This window comes from Procambarus clarkii, chromosome 27, assembly GCF_040958095.1.
Source record: "Procambarus clarkii isolate CNS0578487 chromosome 27, FALCON_Pclarkii_2.0, whole genome shotgun sequence".
In the NCBI taxonomy this organism is placed as follows: domain Eukaryota; kingdom Metazoa; phylum Arthropoda; class Malacostraca; order Decapoda; family Cambaridae; genus Procambarus; species Procambarus clarkii.
The window spans coordinates 21,747,653-21,772,115 of record NC_091176.1 but is presented as its reverse complement, the minus strand read 5'-3'; the positions used below and the strand labels follow the sequence as shown (position 1 = coordinate 21,772,115).

Here is a 24,463-nt window from a genome sequence, read left to right as displayed (position 1 = left end):
TACGGGGGTAAAACCAGGAAAAGTCTTGCTAGCAGTGGAATTAACAAGATTACAAATATCCAAGAGTTAAGAAGTATCATTGATAATCATCAGTAACAAAAAATATAGTTCGTAACATATTAATGCAACTTTCACAGATTAAGTGTTATGTAAAGGGAAGAGAAATTAACAGGATGAGGAGAAAGTAACAAGGATGGGAAGAAAGTAAACACGGAGGGGAAAAAAAAGTGGTGCGAGTAGAATATAATATAAGCAGAGAAAGGGTCAGGCAGATCACATGGCATTATCACAACAAAGGGATGAGTGATTGTCTTGGGATTATAGTGAAGGAGGAAGAGGGCGGCGTGACATCCTTCTCTCTAATTAATAGCTAAATAAATATGAATATTAAGATTGTTCAGTGCACCCGTTTATATAAATGTAAGTGAGCACGTATAATTTATATATATATATATATATATATATATATATATATATATATATATATATATATATATATATATATATATATATATATATATAACTGTCAGACCACGGAGGAAGAATTGAAACAGGAATTTCCTTAAGTACTTTCGTATATTAATACATCTTCAAAAGGAATGATCATTCCTTCTGAAGATATATTAATATACGAAAGTACTTAAAGAAATTCCTGCTTCAATTCTTCCTCCGTGGTCTGACACTGTCACATTTTTCATCACGTGTTCATTTTTGTGATTTACACACACACACACACACACACACACACACATATATATATATATATATATATATATATATATATATATATATATATATATATATATATATATATATATATATAAATATATAAATATATATATATATATATATATATATATATATTTATATATATATGTATATATATATATTTTAATTTGTGAGGGTACCACCTCTGGTGCCAATGTGGGGACCCATAGCCTCGGAGAAGAAAATAAAAAGTATTCAGAGGAGACCTTGTGGTTTCTCACTGAACACTAATATTATCTTCTCCTACCACACCCATTCTTTTGTATGTACACATTTATATATGCTTTATTTGAACTTTGTTACAAAAATAATATATATATATATATATATATATATATATATATATATATATATATATATATATATATATATATATATATATATATATATATATATATTTTATGACATATTTTATTTATCGATGTTGAATCAACATCGTAAACATGGATTCAATGTTGATAATGTTGACTGAATATCACTGGAGAATCTTTTGCCCACTAGAAGAGAGAGAAAATGGGAAGGAAAAAGTAGTGAGAGAGAACATGGGAGTTACGAAAGGAGAATGAATGGGAGAGAGGCAGAGAGAAAGGGCTGATGGGAGAAGGAGAGACAGAGGAAACATGAAGAGAGAAACAGAAACCCGGGTACAGCCGGGTATCTTTCTAGTGATTTATATATAAAGACAAAACACAATGATGAAAAAACTGGAGAGAGAAAAAGTGTAGTTGATGTTCTTAACCACCAAATATAATGCATTCAAAGATAATAATAATAATTAAAATAATGAAATAAAGGAGGATGTGTAGGAAGGGCAAATCAGTCTAAATTAATGTGCATAAGGAAGAAGAGAATACACAACCACAAAAAAAAGGGATTAGGAAGAAGAGAGATACAAAACGTCGCGTCTGTTGAAAATCCACCGTTTCGTTAGAGAAGAGCAATTAATTACCAAACCCGGCAATTCAGTCATTAGGAACAAGTGCCAAAACATGATTAATCACCCGGTCGCTCGTCGCCTACATTTTGTCTGAAAGCTGCTTTATTAAGCGAGGGTGATAAATTTGTTTGCCCTTGTGGGACTAGATCGTTCTGCGTTGTTTGCTGCCATTGATAGTTCTAAGTAGAACATATGAATAATGTATGCTGTAGAAGGCCTACTAGCCCAGACGAGGCAGCTCCTTTTGGCCCAAACGAGGCAGCTCCTTTTGGCCCAAACGAGGCAGCTCCTTTTGGCCCAAACGAGGCAGCTCCTATTGGACCAGACGAGGCAGCTCCTATTGCACACAGAGATCACACTAACGTGATGCATCAAATGAACAAATTCACATGGGCCGTGACGAAGATTCGAACCTGCATGAACCTGCGTCCGGGAGCATCCCGGACGCAGGTTCGAATCCTCGTCTCGGCCCTTGTGGATTTGTTCAAGCTTTTATTGGCCCAAACGAGGCAGCTCCTATTGGACCAAACGAGACAGCTCCTATTGGCCCGAATGAGGTAGCTTTTATTTATATCCACCCAAACAAGTCCACTATGTTTAGTGATCTCAAGTCTATTATGATAATTTTACATATATCAATTTGTTACATTTATCAATTATTCTTTCTTTAAGTCAGTATTTACCCAAGTCGAAAGAGGCCGAAAGAGCAGAGCTCAACCCCCGCAAGCACAATTAGGCGTATACAACTAGGTTAATACACACACACACACACACACACACACACACACACACACACACACACACACACACACACACACACACACACACACACACACACACACAGTTATATATACCAACATATGTGCACTCTGTGTATAGTATTGGAGATATTAGTAGTTACAGCCTCTAATTGTTGACATACAGACACATTTCGTTGAACAGTGTTCCAGTAGCACAGCACCAAAAACTCTCACTACACTGCATAAACTTATATTCGTAATCTTACGTATATTTGCTTACAAGATGAAATGTTTACCCTGAGAGATACGTATCTCTCACACCTCACATCCAGCTCCTCATGTCTCACCTAACACTAACCTCCCCACCTCATCTCCCTCACCTCTCTCACCCCAACACCTCACTTCTCTCACCATCACCTGTTTCCCTCCCCCTGCAGGTCTACGCATCACTGAGGTGGAGGTTCCCAGGTACCTTGTTGTGGGACAGAAGGCTACGCTGCGCTGCCACCTAGCGCTTGAGGGCGAGGTATTGTACTCGCTCAAGTGGTGGAAGGATGGTAAACAGTTCTATCAATACATCCCACAGAACAAGCCGCCAGCAGTCGTGTTTACCGTACCAGGAATTACCATCAATGTGAGTACATTATAGATGATGTTAAAATTATGGGATGATAAGGTAGGGTTACATTTATGGGGGATGTTTGTTAAACTGGGGTTAACTTTAAGGGGGATGTATGTTAAACTGGAGTTAAATTTATGGGGGATGCATGTTAAACTGAGGTTAACTTTAATGGGGGATGTATGTTAAACTGGGGTTAACTTTATGGGGAATGCGTGTTAAACTGGGGTTAAAGTTACGACAAAGGACTGTTAAACTAGAGTTCAATTTATGGGTCGATGCAAGTTAAATGAACTTTTATTGAAAAAGAGATATATGTTAAAATTAGAATAAATGGCTAAGGAATGCATATTAAAAGTGTGGCCCCGAGTTCTCTAAAAACAAATTTACCTACCATTATAACTTTTATGTTTGCTTATCCGTAGTGTTTAGATTTATTTATAGTGTTTAGATCTATCCGTAGTGTTTTGTGTTTGGACAGACCTAAACATAATTGGCTTTTGTATAAATCCAAAAGTTTCTCTCGAGGTCTCAATTGGCCTTATCACGGTTGGTCATGTTCAGCGTGGTCCATGTGCATACTTGGTGACCGCCTTCGTTTTGATATGCTGACCTTTGACCTACTCTCTCAAAATATGCACCTCTCTAATTAAACTTTGATCTTCTCTCAAAATATGCACCTCTTGCTGACCTGTGACCTACTCTGTCAGGATATGCAATTATCTTCCCTCTTACGTCCACTATTGTCTTCTCAAAGAGAACAAATGACAATCAACTTAAGTGTAGATTAGTATTAAGCAGAAATGGTAATTACTTTAAGTGAATATTAAACAGCTGAGCATGTATTCAGAGTTTTAAATAATAAACGACCCAATATATATTACCGATTTATGCTAATATAATTTTCCTGAACATATGTTCAATGATGAACACGAGTTACGTCATTATATTGAAGTAGGAACTCGTGTCGTTGTCCCTTTCATTGTATTCGGTATGCACAATGAGCTGTTGTCAGTGTTCCTATGAGACTACACTCAAACAGCTGTTGCTAGTGTCCCTCTTCAGAGTACCCAGTTCAAGCGTACAGATAACCTGCTATCCTCAGATGGCCTCATCTTTTCGCTGCATCATTAACCAAAAAAAAAGTGTAACACACAATAATGTTCCCCCCACACTTTTGGAAAATGAATTCCTCCATCATAACCACTTCGTATCATATATCTCTTATATCATGAAACACCTCGTCTTGGAGAGCAAACGTACTTTTTATTTCATTCTTAATATCGTCTACAATATTCACAATGGCCGTGTAGTGTATGAAAAAGAATGCGAACCATTCGCTCTAGTTTTATTATGGATATTTCTTTTGGAAAACACCTGCTGGGAGCAAATATTCGGGAAAGCAACATGCTGGAAAATATAATAGCAGAAAATAACGCGCTCGGAAAAAAAGTTGGAAAATATAATTCTAAAAGATAAAATGCTGGAAAATATCATGCTGGTAATATAATATGCTGAAAAATGACATGCTGGAAGATGATATGCTGAAAGATATGCCGGAATATGCTGGAAAAAATAACATGGAGTCGTTCTTCATGTGCTGTTATGCACTTAGGAACATGGAGTAACATTTTCAGAAGCAGTTTCCCAAAATGAAGCTCGATCACTTTTAAGAAAATAACGAGGTCTCGCTGTTTTTCTCGGTAATATACCATTAAACGGCCCGAGTGGCGCCGAGAGCGAAATTTATGGAGATGGGCCGAGCCTTAATACTCTCTTGTGGCAAGTGGATTATAGAAAGACGTCCCGTTTGGCGATGCTGGGAAGGGTATCTACGGAGGTTCAGATTCATGCTGATCTCTCTCTCTCTCTCTCTCTCTCTCTCTCTCTCTCTCTCTCTCTCTCTCTCTCTCTCTCTCTCTCTCTCTCTCTCTCTCTCTCTCTCACACTCTCTCTTTCCTAGTCATGATTTCTAAGCACTTCTAGTGAAAACTTAAAGAATTTAAATATCTCAGGTAAAATGGACTCAGATTTGTGTCTTGCTAGCTCTTCAAATTTCAGTTTGGGAAGATTCTTGGGATGAAGTCTCGTAGGGATGATTCTTGAGTGAGTTCTACCCAGTCATAACGAACTTGAGTGAAAAATGTAAATTCCCCAGAGTGGATAATACTGTTGGGTGATGATATTGTTGGGTGATGATATTGTTGGGTGATGATATTGTTGGGTGATGATATTGTTGGGTGATGATATTGTTGGGTGATGATATTGTTGGGTGATGATATTGTTGGGTGATGATATTGTTGGGTGATGATATTGCTGGGTGATGATATTGCTGTATGATGATATTGTTGGGTGATGATATTGTTGCGTTTACGATGTCGTGAGTGGTGGCATTTACTTCCACCACGGTGCGATGAATTGTCCTCCTCTGAACCCTCATGTGGGCGCTAAATCAAATACCTAAATCAGTTCCTCATCCTTCGTAAAGGAAGGCAGAGGAGTTTACCTTCAAATTGCCTTGACGAACTTCTAGTCCACGGATACGCTTAGATAAAACTGGAGAGTTTTCTTCAAGAAGTGCTGGACCAACCGGGCTGTGGTGGGTATATGTAGGCCTGCGGGACGCTCCAAAGCAACAGCCTGGTGGACCAAACTCTCACAAGTCAAGCCTGGCCTCGGGCCAGGCATGGGAAGTAGAAGAACTCCCAGAACCCCATCAAGCAGGTATCGAGCAGCTTAGGTCATGCATTACGCGAAATTGTCTCATTGTGGAGTCCATCTCTTCAAATCGGCACACATATTTTCAATGGCTGTAAAATCGCTCCTTGGAAGACCCCACCTGAAGCAACTCCACTTGCTTCTCAAACCACTTACGACTTGTCTTCTCTGAAGACTATTTCATGCCGTCTCCAAATGGTGTCCTTGACATCTGTCCTTTGAAGGTATTCCTCGGAGAATCTGCTTCATAATTCCTTCAGTTGCTCTTCAGTCCTCTCCAAGATAATTGTTGTATTGAAAACATCGACATTTGAGCCTCTGCACAAGCATCAATTATCGGTATTGAGAAGTGTATAAGAGCACCGTTGAACACTTCCGGCACTTTTGACCTATAGAGGACAAATGAGCCCTCCAGGGCTCTATTCCGATTGCAAGAACTTGCTTGACGTCACCATGTACTTTTATCTACGTCTATATATATATTTTAGTCGCTACTTTAATCATCATCATGTGAGAGCAGCAACATATAGTTGGCCTGGCGAGGGCAGAGCCAGGAGCTCAGCAAGGGTCGCTCCATTTGTTCCTGATGAGTTGATCCGAGTGTATCTTAAAGCTGAGGACTGTCTTGCCTCCGTCCTCTCCACCAGGTAGACTGCTACCTACGTATATTTCTTCACCTACTTTAACAGGTATATCTTTACGTAGGTTTACTTTCTTCACCGTTTTCAATAGGTACAAGACCCACTGCTACGTAGGTCGTCTTCCTTCGCCCCTTTCAGGAGGTAGATGCAAGGGAATGTTCAAACATTAAGGCCCTGTCAAATATTACAATATTTCTACACACAATCAGATCATAACCAGAGATATCCTGACCAACAATGCAGAAGTAATCAACAAATACAACGATAATAAAAGATAAAACAGCCGAAGTACTACATAAAAAAATCCAAATATTAACGCCGTAGTATCTTCAAAATCAAGATAAGATTTTAAGGGTTGACAGATGTTAATCTTCTAGTTTCAGGAGTTGTTCACTTGAGACAGTTAAGCAAGTCCCAGCTGTGTCTGGGTACAAGTGACAGGATGAACAACCCAGCGGGTTTTCTTCCTATTGGGGAGTGTTGTACGTGCTACTATGGCGGTGTGTCCACTCACTGGATGAGTGGCGCTGCCCAATAAACTCTTCCCTCGGGGCAAAATTAAAAACAAAATTAAATCAAGACAACACTACCGATTTACACCGCACGTATTGCACCAGCCAAAAAATAAAAATGCACGGCAGTATTGCCCAATCCATTTGAGAGGATAACACCTCACCTCTCCTAATTCTTCAATGAATATGTCACCTCTGCCAAATTGTATTCCCTATCCTTCAGCATCAGGAAGATGTTGAAGAGGGCTTTAGCGAAACGCTCTCTTAGCAAAACACGTCAGACCCAACAAAATTGTATAATGAACTTTGAAAAACAGATTTTTAAACTTCCCTCCCAAATGTAGAACGTAAGAAATACAAAGACGATTCATGTTTGAATCATACTCAATAACACATGTCTAAAAGAAAGAGTACTTCCAATATGTATATATTGTTACTGTTATCAAAGAAATCACAACAGGAGCATAAAGGCACCTCAAGCATATAGCATTGAAAGCACCAAAAGCATAAAGGCAAAGGCACCTCAAGGAACATGATAAAATATCTGAATTTTTCTCAACTTTGCACCTTCTCATATTTCTTTACTACTGTTCATAAGCTGCATTTGACTGACTACTGAACTTCGTCCATTCAAGAAGTTAAACTGCTCATTATTCACATTTAAGAGGTGCAGAATTCACAATTACTCTCAGTTGCAGAGAACCATCTGCCATATTCCCAAAATAATAACCTTGAATAATACCCCAAAAATATTCATGGATTTTGTTTGTAAGTTCTGTATTTGTAATGTTTGCATAACGATTCGCATCTTTACTGCCTGACAAAGTTTAGTTTTGCTGCTGACACAAGCATTTTGGGAGATTTTGCTCCGAGTTTCATTTTTTTGCACTTGCAAAGTTCGTGAGTGTGCCAGCTTCCCTCAACACACACCTTGAAGCTATATCTCCAAGTCCCCCTTCATCCCTCACCTCCCCCCTCTTCCTCCTTCACCCAGGCCCCTCTCTCTTCCTCCTCATTTTTCTTCTCTAACCTCCACCCACCTACCTCCGTCTCTTTCACCTCGTCCCCTACGTCACCTTATTAATTCCAGGTTCCCCTTTATTGGTCCAGTGAACCCCTTTCCTTCCCTTTCTCATAGAGGAAAATAGTAGCTCAACGCTGCAACATGAGATAAGGAGAATGCTCGCCTCAGAGCTGTGTGTGTCCCCCATGCATGGGACTTTCTTTTAGCAGTACCTATACCTGCAACAAGCACCCATCTAGATCCAGAGGTCCTCCGTGTAGCAGTGGTCCACAGCCTTGGTGCCCCAATTCACACTGAATACAAGTATACTTGCAACAAGGTGATAGTCGTTCTGTTTATTCATTTGTCGGAAAATTTTCATTAAATTGCGAGAGGTCTTCTTCAATCACAAATTGTACATTTTAAATGTAAATATTATTGGAACTATATTATTACATACTGCAAAGCTATATAACATTAATTTCAGAAATTGTCTTTAAACTTTGTACCCGATTTTTAACTGATCAATTAGAAACCATCTTAGTAAGACGATTACTGTACAACTATTTCCATATAGACATTACTTCTAAGAACTGCCATGAATGGGTCAACACGCCTTCTGAAGTTTCCTTTTTAGTTGTGTCCTATGAACCATATTATAAAAAGTGTTTTTTTCAACTCATATGTAACTTTTCATTTGGTGCCAATATATTTACTATCTAGAGCCTATATTAAAAATAAATATATAAGATATTCAAAAACATAGGAATAAATCTCGAACGTTTGAATCCGTATTTCCAAGCTTCGATGAACTGATCTAGACATTTACGTACCACAGAGTCTATCACAGATTAAGAAAGTAATTAGAAATAGAGCAATGCAAAAGATGTACAGTGACCACAACACAGCAGTTGCAACATCAGGATCAGCGGGTTGGTACAAGAATTTAACCAACTACGAACCACTTATTTTGATGAAAGGGAGTAGTAGAACAACAGAAGTACACATACATTGCATCAGGCTTGGAAACTCATGTGCATGGGAAACAAGTATAAAGGTTCCAGATGATGAGAGGAAATGTCAGCACTGTGAAGAAATTCCCGACAGACCACTGAAACATTATCTAACATATTGCACAGTTACAAACCCAATAATATTTCAATTAAGATTAAACACAGCAGAAGTTGTTAAACATATCTTACTGAAGCGACCATATGAGTCGTAAATACTCATACTCCACCTAAGTGAAACAGAAACAAGCAACATTTACTGGGCCAGCTAGGGGCTTAGGGCCCGCGCAGGAATATCCCCCCACCCAAAAAAAAAAAAAATGATCTAGAAACTTCGAAAAAATAATTATACCAATATAATATTGACATAAAAAATCTCAAAATGCTAGCACTTAATTAACTCGGGGTCCGCCCCCGTGCGTTCGCGGAGTCCCAAACCTGCAAATTTAGTGTGCTAAGTCTCGCGAAATTGAAACTAATCGCGAGCTAATTACCCAGATCCATTAGCTTCACCTCCTCCCACTGACTCTCTTCCTATGCATTCCACGTTAAAACTTTAACACGACAAAATAACATTTAATCGTTTTACGAAAACGCCGTTAATAAATAGTCTCAAAAGATTTCTTCACCTCTTGGCTTACTGCGAAAATGTAGATACTCTTCAACGAAATAATTCATTGATAAACCCTGAATTATATTCACTGTCACTGACAGTAATTCCTTGCACAATGAGTTGAAAATAATTCCACGTAGAAAGAGTAATAACCAAAGACCATTGGGGATTATTAGTGTCACACAGCGAGTAAACAACTTCATTTTTAAAGCACAGACTAAAATAACCACCCAAAAAGAAAACGCAAGACTCGTAGTCACTAGTTTTGAGTTAGTATTCGCATTCCCATTTTCTATAATTTATAGATCGGGCAGGATACACTTCCAGAAAATGATGGGTACTGAGGTTTTACTGTAGAGAATGGTGTGTGTTTATCTATGAGAAACAGAGCAATTCTGCGAGATAAATGGAGACAGAAGAGAAAGAGGGAGAGTTTGAGTGAGAAAGGGAGAAAGAGAGAAAGAGAGAAAGAGAGAGAGAGAGAGAAAGAGAGAGGGAGAGAGAGAGAGAGAGAGAGAGAGAGAGAGAGAGAGAGAGAGAGAGAGAGAGAGAGAGAGAGAGAGAGAGAGAGAGAGAGAGAGAGCTAATGAGGCAGCCTCACTCATAACCAGCTTACTACTGATGTAATGTGTGTTGTCTCATTATCAAACTAACCTCACCAATAAAACTAATTCCTCCCCCTCCCCGGTCTTTAAACCCAAAGCTTAGTGACTCTTAAACCCACAGAATTCCCGTCAATAAGATCGTATACTTTACTCTAAGAGTTAAAACCTCTTCAGCCTTATGGAATATGACTAGAGGTGGGCGGCATATATACATAGAGCAATATTACCTATATTAACATAATCCTCAAAGCTGCAGAAAACTTAGGTGTTTCTTGAGGCGATATATTGTGTGAGGGTTAAGGAAGGGTAGGGTAATACCTGCCACAGACCGTCACACTCATTCCTCAATAATATTCGTTGACTTGGATCTGGGAATATTAGTACTAGTTCAGGAAAATAATATTAAGCCTCAAAATATTATAAGAAGAAATGTAAAAAATATGTCTCCTTAGTTGGAAGACATCCGATATTTTCCTGTGAAGATTGTGTTTGTTTTCTTCGTGTTTTCTTTTTCTTCCTTCTGCACCTCCTCTTCCTTCTCCTCCTCCTCCTCCTGCGTCTCCTGCTATGTCCAACCACTTGGGCTGGACGGTATAGCGACGGTCTCGCTTCATGCAGGTCAGCGTTCAATCCCGGACCGTCCACAAGTGGTTTGGCACCATTACTTCCCCCCCCCCCCAGTCCCATCCCAAATCCTTATCCTAACCCCTCCCAAGTGCCATATAGTCGTAATGACTTGTCGCTTTCCCTGATAAAACCCTTCCTTTCCTGCTCCTTATGATACTCCTCCTGCTCTCTGATTCTACTCTTGTTCCTCCAGCTCCCTGATCAGCAGACGTACCCGTCAAGACAGATGACAGAGTGCCCGCTAGGGAAGGTGACTGGAAAGCTTTTTGGTCGCGGAGAGGCGAATTCTATTTCCAAAACATTCCCTTAAGCCTTGTTGTTTCGGATGTGCACTATTGTCTTTGGTATTGGGATATGTTGCAGCAAATATTATTCGTTCCTGATATGCCGCACAACACACACATTCTTTGTACATCTGTGGAATAGTTTCTGTCGGTATATATTAAATACATTTCTAGGAAAACATTAAGGAAAAGGGGGGGAACCATTATTATAATTATATTTTATACTGTTAATAATATGAACATTACATGTCATTTCCTCAGTCTCGATTCTATTCCTACAACCGGAAATATTTACTGATATTTTCTTAGCCTTGTTTACATTGTATTGATTTGTTCAATGACTGGCCTTGGGTGGTACTTGTGCTTGAGAGGTTCTCTGACCAGGGTATATGGGAATATTTTCTTAGAGTTAATACTTTAATTTTCTAGTATAATTGGATATTATTGCTAGTTTATTTGGGCACTGATGGCTGAAGGATTTTGGTACTATTGGGAAATTTGTTAAGTGCTCATAGAGGCCTTATTGTGTGCCATTGGGGGGAGTGGGTCATATTGAAGAATTATTCATTAATACCGAGTATTTAGAGGGTAATTTAATATAGAGTTCCTCGAAGATTACTTTTCGGGGCATTTTTGGTACTTATGGGGTACTATTCTTTATTAAAAAATATAGTTGAGTACCAGTGGGGCATTGTTGGGCATTTATAGAGATTATTAGGCATTAAAGTTAAAATATTGGGTGATTTGTGGCATTATTAGGTATACCGTATTTGGGTATTATCGGGGGATATTTGGTAAATAATGTGCCAATATGACAGAGTACAGGTCTTTATTGAGTACTATTATAACCATTACTGGTTATCCAGTAGAATTATTGTAGTACATTTTGGGATACACACACACACACACACACACGCACGCACACACACGCACACACACACACACACACACACACACCCACACACACACACACACACACACACACACACACGCACACACACCTGTATCTTGGATCCTAAGGGAAGGAGCAGAAGCACTGTGTCTGCCACTCTCCATAGTGTATATCAAATCACTGGTAACAGGGGAACTGTCAAAAATTTGGAAGAGGTCTAATGTAGTCCCGATATACAAGAAAGGGGATAGACATGAGGCACTGAACTACAGGCCAGTGTCCAAAACTTGCATACCATGCAAGTTGATGGAGAAGATTGTGTGAAAGAAGCTATTGGAATATCTACTTTGTAACACAACATCAACATGGGTTTAGGGATGGCAAGTCCTGCTTCACAGAATTATTTGAATTCTACGACCAGGCAACAAAAATCAGGCAAGAAAGAGAAAGTGGGAGACTGCATATTTTTGGATTGCAAGAGTAAATGAAAGATAATGAAGCTAGGCGGTAGAAACAGGAGGCCAGACACAGGTTAGAGAATGGGAGATTGTACTTCACAAAACGGACAGAGAGAAAGATCTAGGAGTTGATATCACACCAAACCTGTCTCCTGAAGCCCACATAAAAATAATAACATCTGCGGCGTATGCGAGGCTAGCTGACATCAGAACTGTCTTCAGGAACCTGTGCAAGGAATCCTTCTGAACCTTGTAGACCACATATGTAAGACTAATCTTGGAGTATGCTACGCCCGCATGGAGCTCGTACCTTGTCAAGCACAAGACGATGCTGGAAAAAGTTCAGAGGTATGCCACTAGGCTAGTTTCAGAACTAAAAGATAGGAGTTACGAGGAAAGGCTGCGTCAAATGCACCTCACGACACTGGAAGACAGAAGAGTAAGGAGGGACAGGATCACTACCTACAAAATTCTCAGAGGAATTGACAGGGGTGAAAAGGATAAACTGTTTAACACGGGTGGTACGCTAGCAAGGGGACACAGGTGGAAACTGAGTACTTAAATGAGCCACAGGGACGTTAGAAAGAACTTTTCAGTGTCAGAGTAGTTAACAGATGGAATGCATTAGGCAGTGATGTGGTGGAGGCTGACTCCATACACAGTTTTAAATGTAGATATGATAGAGCCCAGTAGGCTCAGGAACCTGTACACTAGTTGTACTCACAACTAGGTGAGTACACACACACACACACACACACACACACACACACACACACACACACACACACACACACACACACACACACTCGCTTTCCGCTTGCGAAAATCCGACTAATATTCCAGTTATCTTCTTTCTCTATGGCCTACTTTATCTCCCTTCAATTTCATCTTTGCCACTCAGCATCCCTTACATTACCATTTATCCTCACGGTCGTTGAATATATCGTTACTTCTCTTTCCTACTCGCTTTACGCTCCGTATGTGTGCGTATGTGTATGTTTAATCCCCTAGTTGTGCTTATGTGGGGGTTGAGCTTGTGTGCGCGAGCTTGTGTGTGTGTTTGTAGTAAACAAACTGTAGTGTGTAGTGTGTCGTTTGCGCGCGCGTGTGTGTGTGTGTGTGTGTGTGTGTGTGTGTGTGTGTGTGTGTGTGTGTGTGTGTGTGTGTGTGTATGTGTGTGTGTGTGTGTGTGTGTGTGTGTGTGTATGTGTGTGTGTGCACAGTACACTTTTTTGTGCATTTTCAGCTTATATATTCGCTGTTCCCTTCTTATGCTCCATTTAATGTTATTATTTTCTTCACATACCTCTGCCCCTTTTCAGCATCATTCTAAGTTTAATTATTCCCTCCACTGGTGTTTTTTCCTTCTATCTTTTCTGTATTACTCTCATCTCTTCTCCCCTTTCCTAATTATAATCAAACCATTCAGGTCCCAATTCAATCTTATATGTTTTTGTTATTCTTTAAGATTATTGTTAAGCGTTTCCCTTTTCTCAGTTTTACCTTGTTTTGCTTCCACCAGTTACGTCTGTTCTTTCTTCTTCCTCTGTTTCCTTCTCTACTGTGTTTCTCCCTTCAATTATTTTTCGGTTGCACATTTTTTTGCAATTTTCCATTTTATTGTGGTTTTTATATATCTTGCTGTTTTCTTCCTTTTATTTCCTTTCTTTTGTCACTTCTTTCATATCTGTCATTCTGATTGTTTTACATCTCTCCCTCTCTATATATTGACGTTCTTCTACTTAATCCGTTATGCCCACCCACTCCCGAAACTCAGCCATGATTCACCCAACACTCATTCTTTCCTCATCTCATCCTAATCTTGCCCCTTACACCACCTTCACCCCTACCATCACCAATCCCTCATCCTTGCATCACCCCCACCCTCACTCCACCCTCACCCCACCTTCACCATCACCCTCACCCCACCATCACCCTCACCCTACCACCACCCCCAACCCACCATCACCCTCAACCCACCATCACCCTCACCCCACCCTACCATTTTAATTACTCTGTGGTTTTCTTCCAGTCCTCACACACCCAAACAATTTCACTCGAGTCCAATAAAGTCAATAGGTGACCAGCTGCCTCAAGCCACATCCGCCAGCTGGCCAGGTGGCTACGACAGCTGGTTCCTCACTGAAAGGGTATCCGGAGGTCCAACTCTGTGCCGAAAGCTATCTCGGGGAAAATATGGTCAACCGCTCCATTAAGGGTATTCACAGAGAAGGTTGATCACGTTGGAGCGTTTCCTCTCCCTTGGGGGATGGTTATAGACTCTGTGTTTGGTTAGGGTTGGGTGGGGGGGGGGGGTGTGTTTATTGTTGCTGGCGTCGGGGTGTTGTCTGTTGGTCATCTGACTTTTATGTAATTACACTCAGACCAAAACACTTGCATTAATTCACATACATAAGCACTTCCACTTGATATTTAAACATGTTCATATGTACATATATATGCATGAAAGTTGTGTATACATTACCTGCAAATATGCATGCGAATACATTTAAAACAAAAGTGCGCATCCACGCACGCCCGCACGAACGCACACACACACATACACACACACACACACACACACACACACACACACACACACACACACACACACACACACACACACACACACACACACACACACGCGCGCGCGCGCTCACCTTTGATACAGTACCACATAGAAGGTTACAATACAAACTTGAGAGGCGGGCGGGAGTAGACAGAGACGCACAATTATGGGTCAGGAATTACCTGACAGACAGGTATCAGAGAGTGACAGTGAGGGGCGAGGAGTCCGACTGGCGTAGAGTAACAAGCGGGGTGCCTCAAGGATCGGTGCTGGGACACATTATATTCCTCATTTATGTAAATGACTTGACTGCGGGAGTTGAAACTTTTATGTCGGTGTTTGCAGATGATGAACAAATACTGAGGAGGGTTGGGACAGATGAGAATTGCAAGATTCTCCAGGATTACTTGATCATGTTGCAGAGCTGGTCCGAGAAATGGCTGATAGAATTCAGCCCTAACACGTGCAAGGTGATGTAAATGAGAACAGTAACCAGGAGACCGAAAGACCAATACACGATGAAGGAAAACTACCTCCCTATAACGACCAAAGAAAAAGACCAGGGAGTGGACATACCATATCAAACCTAACTCCAGAGGCTCACATAAATAGAATAACATCAGCCGCAAACTCTACGATGGCAAAAGTCAGAATTTTCTTCTGAAACTTGAATAAGGAAGCTTTTAGATCATTGTATACCGCCTATGTGAGGCCAGTCTTAGAGTATGCCTCCCCATCTTAGCGCCCTCTTATAAAAACACATAAGGAAGATCGAAAAGGTGGAGAAGTTTGCAATGAGGCTCGTCCCAGAGCTGCGAGGGATGAGGTACGAAGACAAACTGAAGGAACTAAACCTAACCTCGTTAGAAAGAAGGAAGGACAGGGGGGCGTGCGTGATACAGAAGTATAAAATAATTAAAGGGATTGACAAGGTGGAAAACAGAGGAAATGTTTACTATGAGTACCAACAGAACAAGGGGGCACGGATGGAAGCTGTGTCATAGAGATGTTGGAAACCTTTTTTTTAGCGTGAGGGGAGTGAGTAAATGAAATGACCTAAAGGAGCAGATTGTAGAGGCTAATTCTGTTCATAACTTTTAAATCAGATATAATAGGGAAATAGGCCAGCAGACCATTACATTAGACAACCAACGGCTAGAAAAGTGGAGTCCAAGAACTAGAACTCGATTCTTCAGGCAGAAATAAGTGAGTACAAAATAGGTGAGAACGCTCACACACACACACACACACACACACACACACACACACACACACACACACACACACACACACACACACACACACACACACACACTATCTGAACTAAGACATTTGAAAATCCTCACCCTCTATACCCACCTCCCGGAGAACCTCACTCCATCCACCTCCTTCAGGGGTGGGCCTCCCATTCCCTCCACCCACTTGCTGGAGGATCCGGAACCTCAGGAAAATGTGAAACGAAACTTTGGAGAAAACATTTTACTCTACTCCATTTACTGAGAGAGAGAGAGAGAGAGAGAGAGAGAGAGAGAGAGAGAGAGAGAGAGAGAGAGAGAGAGAGAGAGAGAGAGAGAGAGAGAGAGAGAGAGAGAGAGAGAGAGAGAGAGAGAGAGAGAGACGATTATTTGAAATTATTTGAAACGGAAAGGGTTATATTTTTAGAGACAAAGTTTCAGGAAAAAAACGTAGAATTTGCCATGCCACAGATCAATTGCTGACGAGATTAATGGGCCAGATTCCATTCATGTTTGAAGATTATTATATGAAAACTACTGAAAAATAAGAACTAGAGTGTCCGCGAAGGACACGTGTGGCTTCGTATCAGCTTGTATCACATATGTGTATCCATATGTGTGTGTGTGTCAGCTTAGGCCACATATATGCACCCTGTGTCAGCTTTGACCTCATATACGTATATACGTGTCAGTTTAGAATCAAACGCTGCCTGACCTATGATTTTAAACTGGATTTTAATTAAATTGTTTCAAAATATTTACCTCGGGAGGTAATTACATATATGAGGTCAATGTTATCACTCTACCTTGATGTATCTGTGAGGAAACATTAATGCCATTACGACAATAATACAGTAATTATTATCAATTCTTAAATCAACAAACTTAAAATTCCAACTTAGGTTCAAAATCTTTATTCATAAAAGTACCAAATAATGTTAATTATATTTTGAAAAAATGAATATTTTCATAATATTCAATTGCTGGTAAAATGTTCCAGTAGCATTGGTCTTAAGCTAGGGATAATTACCAACGCAACTACCGATAAATTTCCAATTATTTTCCAGAATTTTTGCCGATATTCCCTCGACCCAAAGCTTTGATAATATTTTAAGGCTAAGTCTACTTACTATTCTTCTGCGATGCCCGCAATGAAATTTGAACCTTGTGTTCATAGGTAAAAGGGTCTGGAATATTTTTGCCGTGTAAAGAGCAAAAGTTCTGGAGAGTAAATGGAAATTATTTTATTTCTCTCTATTTTTATTTGTCAGTTTGTCTGCGTTTGTCCAATCTCTTTCCATGTTTCGCTTTCTCTTGTTTTCTCTTTCACAACATTTGCACTCACCTCTTAGCCAAAATATTATTAAGAGAACGGAAAATATTCCATTAACATACAAATAGCGGGAAAAGTGAGATAATGACGTCATTTATTTTGCACACGCTTAGGAGAAATGGCGGCTATCATGTGCAATGACTGGATTAGATGTGAAGCCATGATTATGTTATTATTCTGAGCCTTTACGGAATTCTGTTTTGGGCGAGAGGCGTTATTGGTTCAGCCATTGGAGCTCCATTTGATTTTCTCAAGTAATCAGCGGTATTTTCTTTGTCGGTTTTGTGTTTTTTGGCCTGCTATACAAGACCAGATTTGCCTAATAGGCCGATTGATTTTCTTTTTATTTAACAAATTGTTTTCAATTGGTTTATTTGAATTATTATAATTATATTATATTAAAAACATAAATTATTGACTTAGGTTAGTTTCGATTAGGTTATGCTAGGTTAGGTTAGGTAGGGTAGGTTCGGTTCTGTCATATATCTATGTTTGTTTTGACCCAATTTTAAAAAATGAACTCATGCATAGTGAAATGCTTTATCATTTCATAAGAAAAAAATTATTAAAATATATAAATTCTGGAAAACTTCAACAGCCATTTGTTGGACCATTCACTCAAGTCTGTCTAGGTCATCTTGTAGCCTCCTACTATCGTCCTCAGTTTCAATCCTGTGTGATGTGTGTGTGTGTGTGTGTGTGTGTGTGTGTGTGTGTGTGTGTGTGTGTGTGTGTGTGTGTGTGTGTGTGTGTGTGTGTGTGTGTGTGTACTTACCTATTGTGTGTGTGTGTGTGATCGCGCCTTGTGTGTGAACAATAATGTGTGCAGGCGTGTGTGCGCGTGCGGATATACGGATGCACGTATGTCTGAACATAGTAATATTCGTGTTATCACGCCTGTCGAACACATTAATTGATCCAGCGTTGTTAACAAAATAAATAAATATTAAAATTAAGTGTCTACATAATGTGCCTGCAGTCGTTGACATGTGTACTCACCTATTTGTACTCGCCTATTTGTGCCTGCAGGATCGAGCATTGACTCTTGGATCCCGCCTCTCCCCCCCATCGGTTGTTTACAGCAATGACTCCGGTCCTATTTCCCTATCATATCTAGTTTTAAAATTATGAATTGAGTTTGCTTCCACAACCTGTTCCCCAAGTGCATTCCATTTTTCCACTACTCTCACGCTAAAAGAATACTTCCTAACATCTCTGTGACTCATCTGAGTTTCAAGCTTCCACCCATGTCCCCTCGTTCTGTTACTATTCCGTGTGAACATTTCGTCTATGTCCACTCTGTCAATCCCTCTGAGTATCTTATACGTTCCTATCATGCCCCCCCTCTCCCTCCTTCTTTCTAGTGTCGTAAGGCACAGTTCCCTCAGGCGCTCCTCATACCCCATCCCTCGTAGCTCTGGGACGAGTCTCGTCGCAAACTTCTGAACTTTTTCCAGTTTCCTTATGTGTTTCTTCAGGTGGGGATTCCATGATGGCGCGGCATACTCTAAGACTGGTCTCACGTAGGCAGTGTTAAGCGCCCTAAAAGCCTCCTCACTTAGGTTTCTGAATGATGTTCTAACTTTTGCCAGTGTAGAGTACGCTGCTAGGTTACGTCCACGCCCAGGTTTTTTTCTCGAATCGTTACAGGTAGGCAGTTTCCGTTCATTGTGTACTGTCCCTTTGGTCTCTTATCACTTATTTACCCATTTCCATAACTTTACATTTGCTCGTGTTGAACTCCAGTAGCCATTTCTCTGACCATCTCTGCAACCTGTTCAGGTCCTCTTGAAGGATCCTACAAGCCTCATCTGTCACAACTTTTCTCATTAATTTTGCGTCATCCGCGAACATCGACATGTAGGATTCTACTCCTGTAAACATGTCATTTACGTAAATTAGAAACAGAAATGGTCTCAGCACTGAACCCTGAGGTACTCCACTCGGTACTGTTTGCCAGTCCGACTTCTCGCCCCTTACCGTTACTCTCTGGCTCCTTCCTGTTAGGTAGTTCCTTACCCATGCTAGAGCGTTTCCGCTTTCTCCAGCCGCCTCTTAAGTTTGAATAGCAGTCTCATGTGCGGTACTGTATGAAAGGCCTTTTGGGAGTCTAGAAATATGCAATCTGCCCAACCTTCTTTGTCCGGTCGATATTTTATCATAGAATTCTAAAAGGTTTGTTAGGCACGATTTCCCTGTCCAGAACCCATGTTGATGTTTGTTTACAAACCCAATGCTCTCCAGGTGCTCAATAAGTCTTAGCTTAATTATTCTTTCAAGTACTTTGCAAGGGGATGCTTGTCAGTGATACGGGTCTGTAGTTAAGTACCTCCTCCCTATCTCCTTTCTTGAAAATCTGTACAACATTTGCCTTCTTCCAGCAACTGGGCAATTCTCCCGACATAAGTGACTCATTAAAGATCATTGCGAGAGGCACCCTGAGGGCCTCAGCGCAGGCCCTCCATGTGTGTGTGTGTGGCCCTGCCATGTGTGTGTGTGTGTGTGTGTGTGTGTGTGTGTGTGTGTGTGTGTGTGTGGATATTCACCAGTATGAAAGCATGTACACGGGGGGATAAACAAAGATCAATTAAGTACACTTCATGTGTACCTGGTGAGAGGAGGCGCCTGTAACACCGAGGCCCTGATGACTAGGGCGGGTGAGAGGGGCGGGTAATAGGTAGAAAGGGCGGCGAGGTAAAGGCAAGGGACGGAGAGAGTGGAAAAGGAGTATACAAGAAGGAAGATGAGAAAGGTCAAAACTAGGAAGGAACAGGATAAGAAAATAGGATGCTACATGTTAAATAAGGATGGGGAGGAGGTGGATGAGGAGGATGCTGATGAGAAGGATGAGGAAGATGCTGATGAGAAGGATGAGGAAGATAAGGAGTATGAAGAGCAGGATGAGGAAAAGGGGAGGAGATGGATGTAATATCATTGAACATATGTTACTGAAAGCTTCTTACCTGCAATACCCCATTCAACCCCCCCCCCCCATATACCACCCACTCACTCCCCATCTCGCCCCCTCCCACCACCTTTCCCCCTGTCAATAACACGCTGATGGAGGCCCTCTTCAACTCCCCCTCGCCCCCTCCTCCTCCCCCAGCAGAGGCGCTGCAGGCCAAGTTGAATGGAAAACTTCATCCTCACTTATCCAAAACGTCAGCAGCACCAAGCCAGCCGTAAAAATCTTGGTGTATATATATTCTTATGAGTCTTCATACGGTGCGTCTCATAAACTTTACTGCTAACATAAACTGTTCCTTGAATTATAACTGTAAATCAGAGCCTATTCTGCATTTTTCTTTTTACTATTTCATATTTAAGGCTTGAATGTGTTTACAACCTTAGCGCGTAGTGTGTATAAATATATTCATACACACACACACACACACACACACACATATATATATATATATATATATATATATATATATATATATATATATATATATATATATATATATATATATATATATATTTTTTTTTTTTAATATAATAGGGAAGGGAGTACCACCTCTGGCTGGAAGAAGGGGGACCCATAGCCTCGGAGGAAACCACACATAACGCATTGGAGGGAATGTGTATTCCCTCCAATACAGTTTCTGTGTGCTTTTCTCCTACCACCCCCTTCCCTTTTTTTTCCTTTATTGTGTATTTAAAGGTATATATATATATATATATATATATATATATATATATATATATATATATATATATATGTATATATATATATATATATATATATATATATATATATATATATATATATATATATATATATACATATATATATATATTGTTAAATATGACCGAAAAAGTGAGATTAATAATTCTAACACGAATTTTCTCAATATTCCTTATGTTTCTTTTTACTGTCGATGGTAATTGAAAATCAATTCTCCAAAATTCATTTTTATTTCTAGTCTGACGCGACGCTTGAACGCGTTTCATAATAACTTATTACGTTTTCAAAGACTTTAGTTTACACACACAACTGTAACCTGAAAACACTAAACAGAGTTTTACTTACACTAACACTGAACAGCTTATCCGTCTTACGTATACTCGCACTTGGGTGAGGTGATATGGTGCAACAGTTTTGGATGAGGTGAACAAATTTGTGACAAATGGAAGACAGAACACGAAACAATGGGTATTAGTTGGGTGGAAGTAACTGCAGAGGGTCTATTGGCCCATACTTACCTCTTGATGCTTCTACATTGGTTTGGAGTCTTGAAGTGGGTAGAATAAAGAGTATGCACAACTATATTTTCTGAAAACCCGCTTAGCATTCTTTTTTTTTTACATATTATATATATATATATATATATATATATATATATATATATATATATATATATATATATATATATATATATATATATATATATATTTATATATAATATATATAATATATATTATATAATATATATTATATATATTATATATAAATATATATAATATATATTATATTTATATATAATATATATATATATTTCAGTATGAAGCATGTCTCCAGGCAAAGTCGATTAAACCAGGAATAACACAAACATGCAATTTAACTCACGTCTGCAATGTATGTTAAAACTGAGCCCTTTCACTTGAACAAACAAAATCATGTGTCAAATCATTTACGTTATAGTAGTCCTTATAATTCCGCCCCTAACAATGTTATTAGTTCACATAATCACACACACACACACACACACACACACACACACACACACACACACACACACACACGCACACACACACACACACACACACACACTCACACACACACACAAACACATACATACACACACACACTTTATCCAAATCAACAGTGTAATAAACAGAAATTTATAACACAAAATAGGAGAGTTCACTATAAGTTGGCCATATTTAATCAAACTTATAAACAAGTCAGTGTAATGGAAGGCAAAAGTATAATCACCACAAATCTATTTTTCCTTGATCCGTTTTCAGACTCTCGTGTCTGATATTCCGATTTTCCAATAAACCTTGATTTGATTCTCCATTAAAACAGGTAGGCTGCTCAGAGCCATATTCTCTGTTCTTTGAATCGCGAATTCAATTATTATCCAGATCAAACGATGGTTGGCGAGCTCATGTGTTTGCCAAGCTAAAAGCTGTAAGGTAGGGAAGGAGGGAGGGAGCTGGACGAAGGAAAGGAGGGAGAGAGCTGGGCGGGAGGGAAGGAGGAAGCTAGAGGGAGGTATAGGGAAGGAGCTCCCAGCTGTATGCAGCTCATCGTCCGCCTCTTCCTCAAGATCGAATATGGTAAATTAATCACCGGACAGATAAATTATTCCCATTGCTCCGTCTCATCTGACTTTCACAGCGCAGACGTTATTTGGTTCATTCTAAATGTATTCACAGAAATAATTTACATATCACTTGGGTTGTTATAATCTCCTGTCAGTTGCAGAAACCCAACCGAGGCATCGTGCATCATTGTTTAGCTCAGATGCCCAACAAATATATACTATCGAGTAGCTGGCTTGTGTCTCAAGGGCCAAGGTTCGAGCCCTTGATAGGGTGAAGGAATAAATGCATCTTACTGAGATATATATTTGTAAAATAATAATTTAAAAATGGACCAAGATAGTACTGTCAATGACAAATGTTTTTTTGCAATTTATTTTTTTCGATTTTGCAATAATTTTGCAATATTAAAATCGAATAAGAACTCTTCTAATCAATTTCCGAAATGAACGTCATCGCCAGAGTATGTCAGCCAGCCAGTGTAGTACCTATATACATGAAAAAAGGGAAGCAGAAGTCAATGAACTAAAAATCATTATCATTAACGATCATTTTCCTTCAAGATGCTCTAGAGTTTCGTAAAGGCGTGACCAGTGCAACGCTTAGGAAAAAACAAGTAATTTGTCTTCATGCACAGCATGCATTCAATGAAGGCTCAGCAAATCTATTAAATGTTTACGATTAAATAACAATAATTACACAAGAGACAGAAGTGTGAGCAGTCTTCCTTGAGTGCCAAAAAGCGTTTGACACAATCAGCATAAAAGGTTTCTATACATACTGAACCAGGTGACGGAGGACGGAGGAAACAGAATAATCTGTATTCATGTTTCCGAATACAAAACCGATCAGGTGTATTACAAACGAAAATTGAATTTAAGACTAGGAGGGATGATCTTGATTCGTTGCAGCGGTGGTTGCACAAATTGTTGCTTTCCATTAACCAAATACAAATAAGGCTAGGTGAGGTGTTAGGGCAGAGAAGACCCCAGAAACAGTAAAAGAGAAGGCTCTGGGCGTATTATAACACCAAACCTGACGCCTGAGGAAAACATTAACAAAACGTTTGGAACATCCACCAAACTGGCAAAGGAGATGAACCCATATACACCACCGGGTTGGGATCATTTCAAGGAAATTCATAAAGTTAACATATTAGACTAGACCCAGAACTGAAGGAACCCAAATACAGTTAAAGGCTGAGAAAGCTCAAACTCGCTACACTGGAAAAAAGGTGAATCATGAGGGGATATGACAACAACGTACAATACATAACTTATTAAGGAAAAAGACAAGGTCGACAATGTTCAAATTAAAACACAGAACCAGGAGGCACGGATGGAAACTGGACACAAAAATACCCGAAGAGACGTCAGCAAAAAACGGCTTCAGCCTAAGAATCACAAGTCCTTGGAAGGGTCTACAGGAGGACTCGTTGCGGCAAATACAATAAGGCAGATTCAAAAGAAAATACGACACAAACAAGGCGTAATGAAAGTAATAACACTAACTGAATGGTAGAGGGGAAGACGGCGATTCAGAACTATTGCTCTGCCAGGAAAACACATAGGTGAGCACGTACACAAGCGAGGGCACACACACACACACACACACACACACACACACAC

The 24,463-nt window shown here is 39.8% G+C and overlaps 1 protein-coding gene across 1 annotated transcript in view; it reads left to right on the top strand.

Annotated features, from left to right (window-relative positions):
- The window catches only part of LOC123748840 (nephrin), a 224,492-nt gene that overhangs the window by 151,620 nt on the left and 48,409 nt on the right, over positions 1 to 24,463 (top strand). The window contains exon 4 of the mRNA XM_069332432.1: positions 2,883 to 3,079. Within this exon, the coding sequence (XP_069188533.1) occupies positions 2,883 to 3,079 (197 nt within the window). The remainder of the gene's footprint in view (positions 1 to 2,882; positions 3,080 to 24,463) is intronic.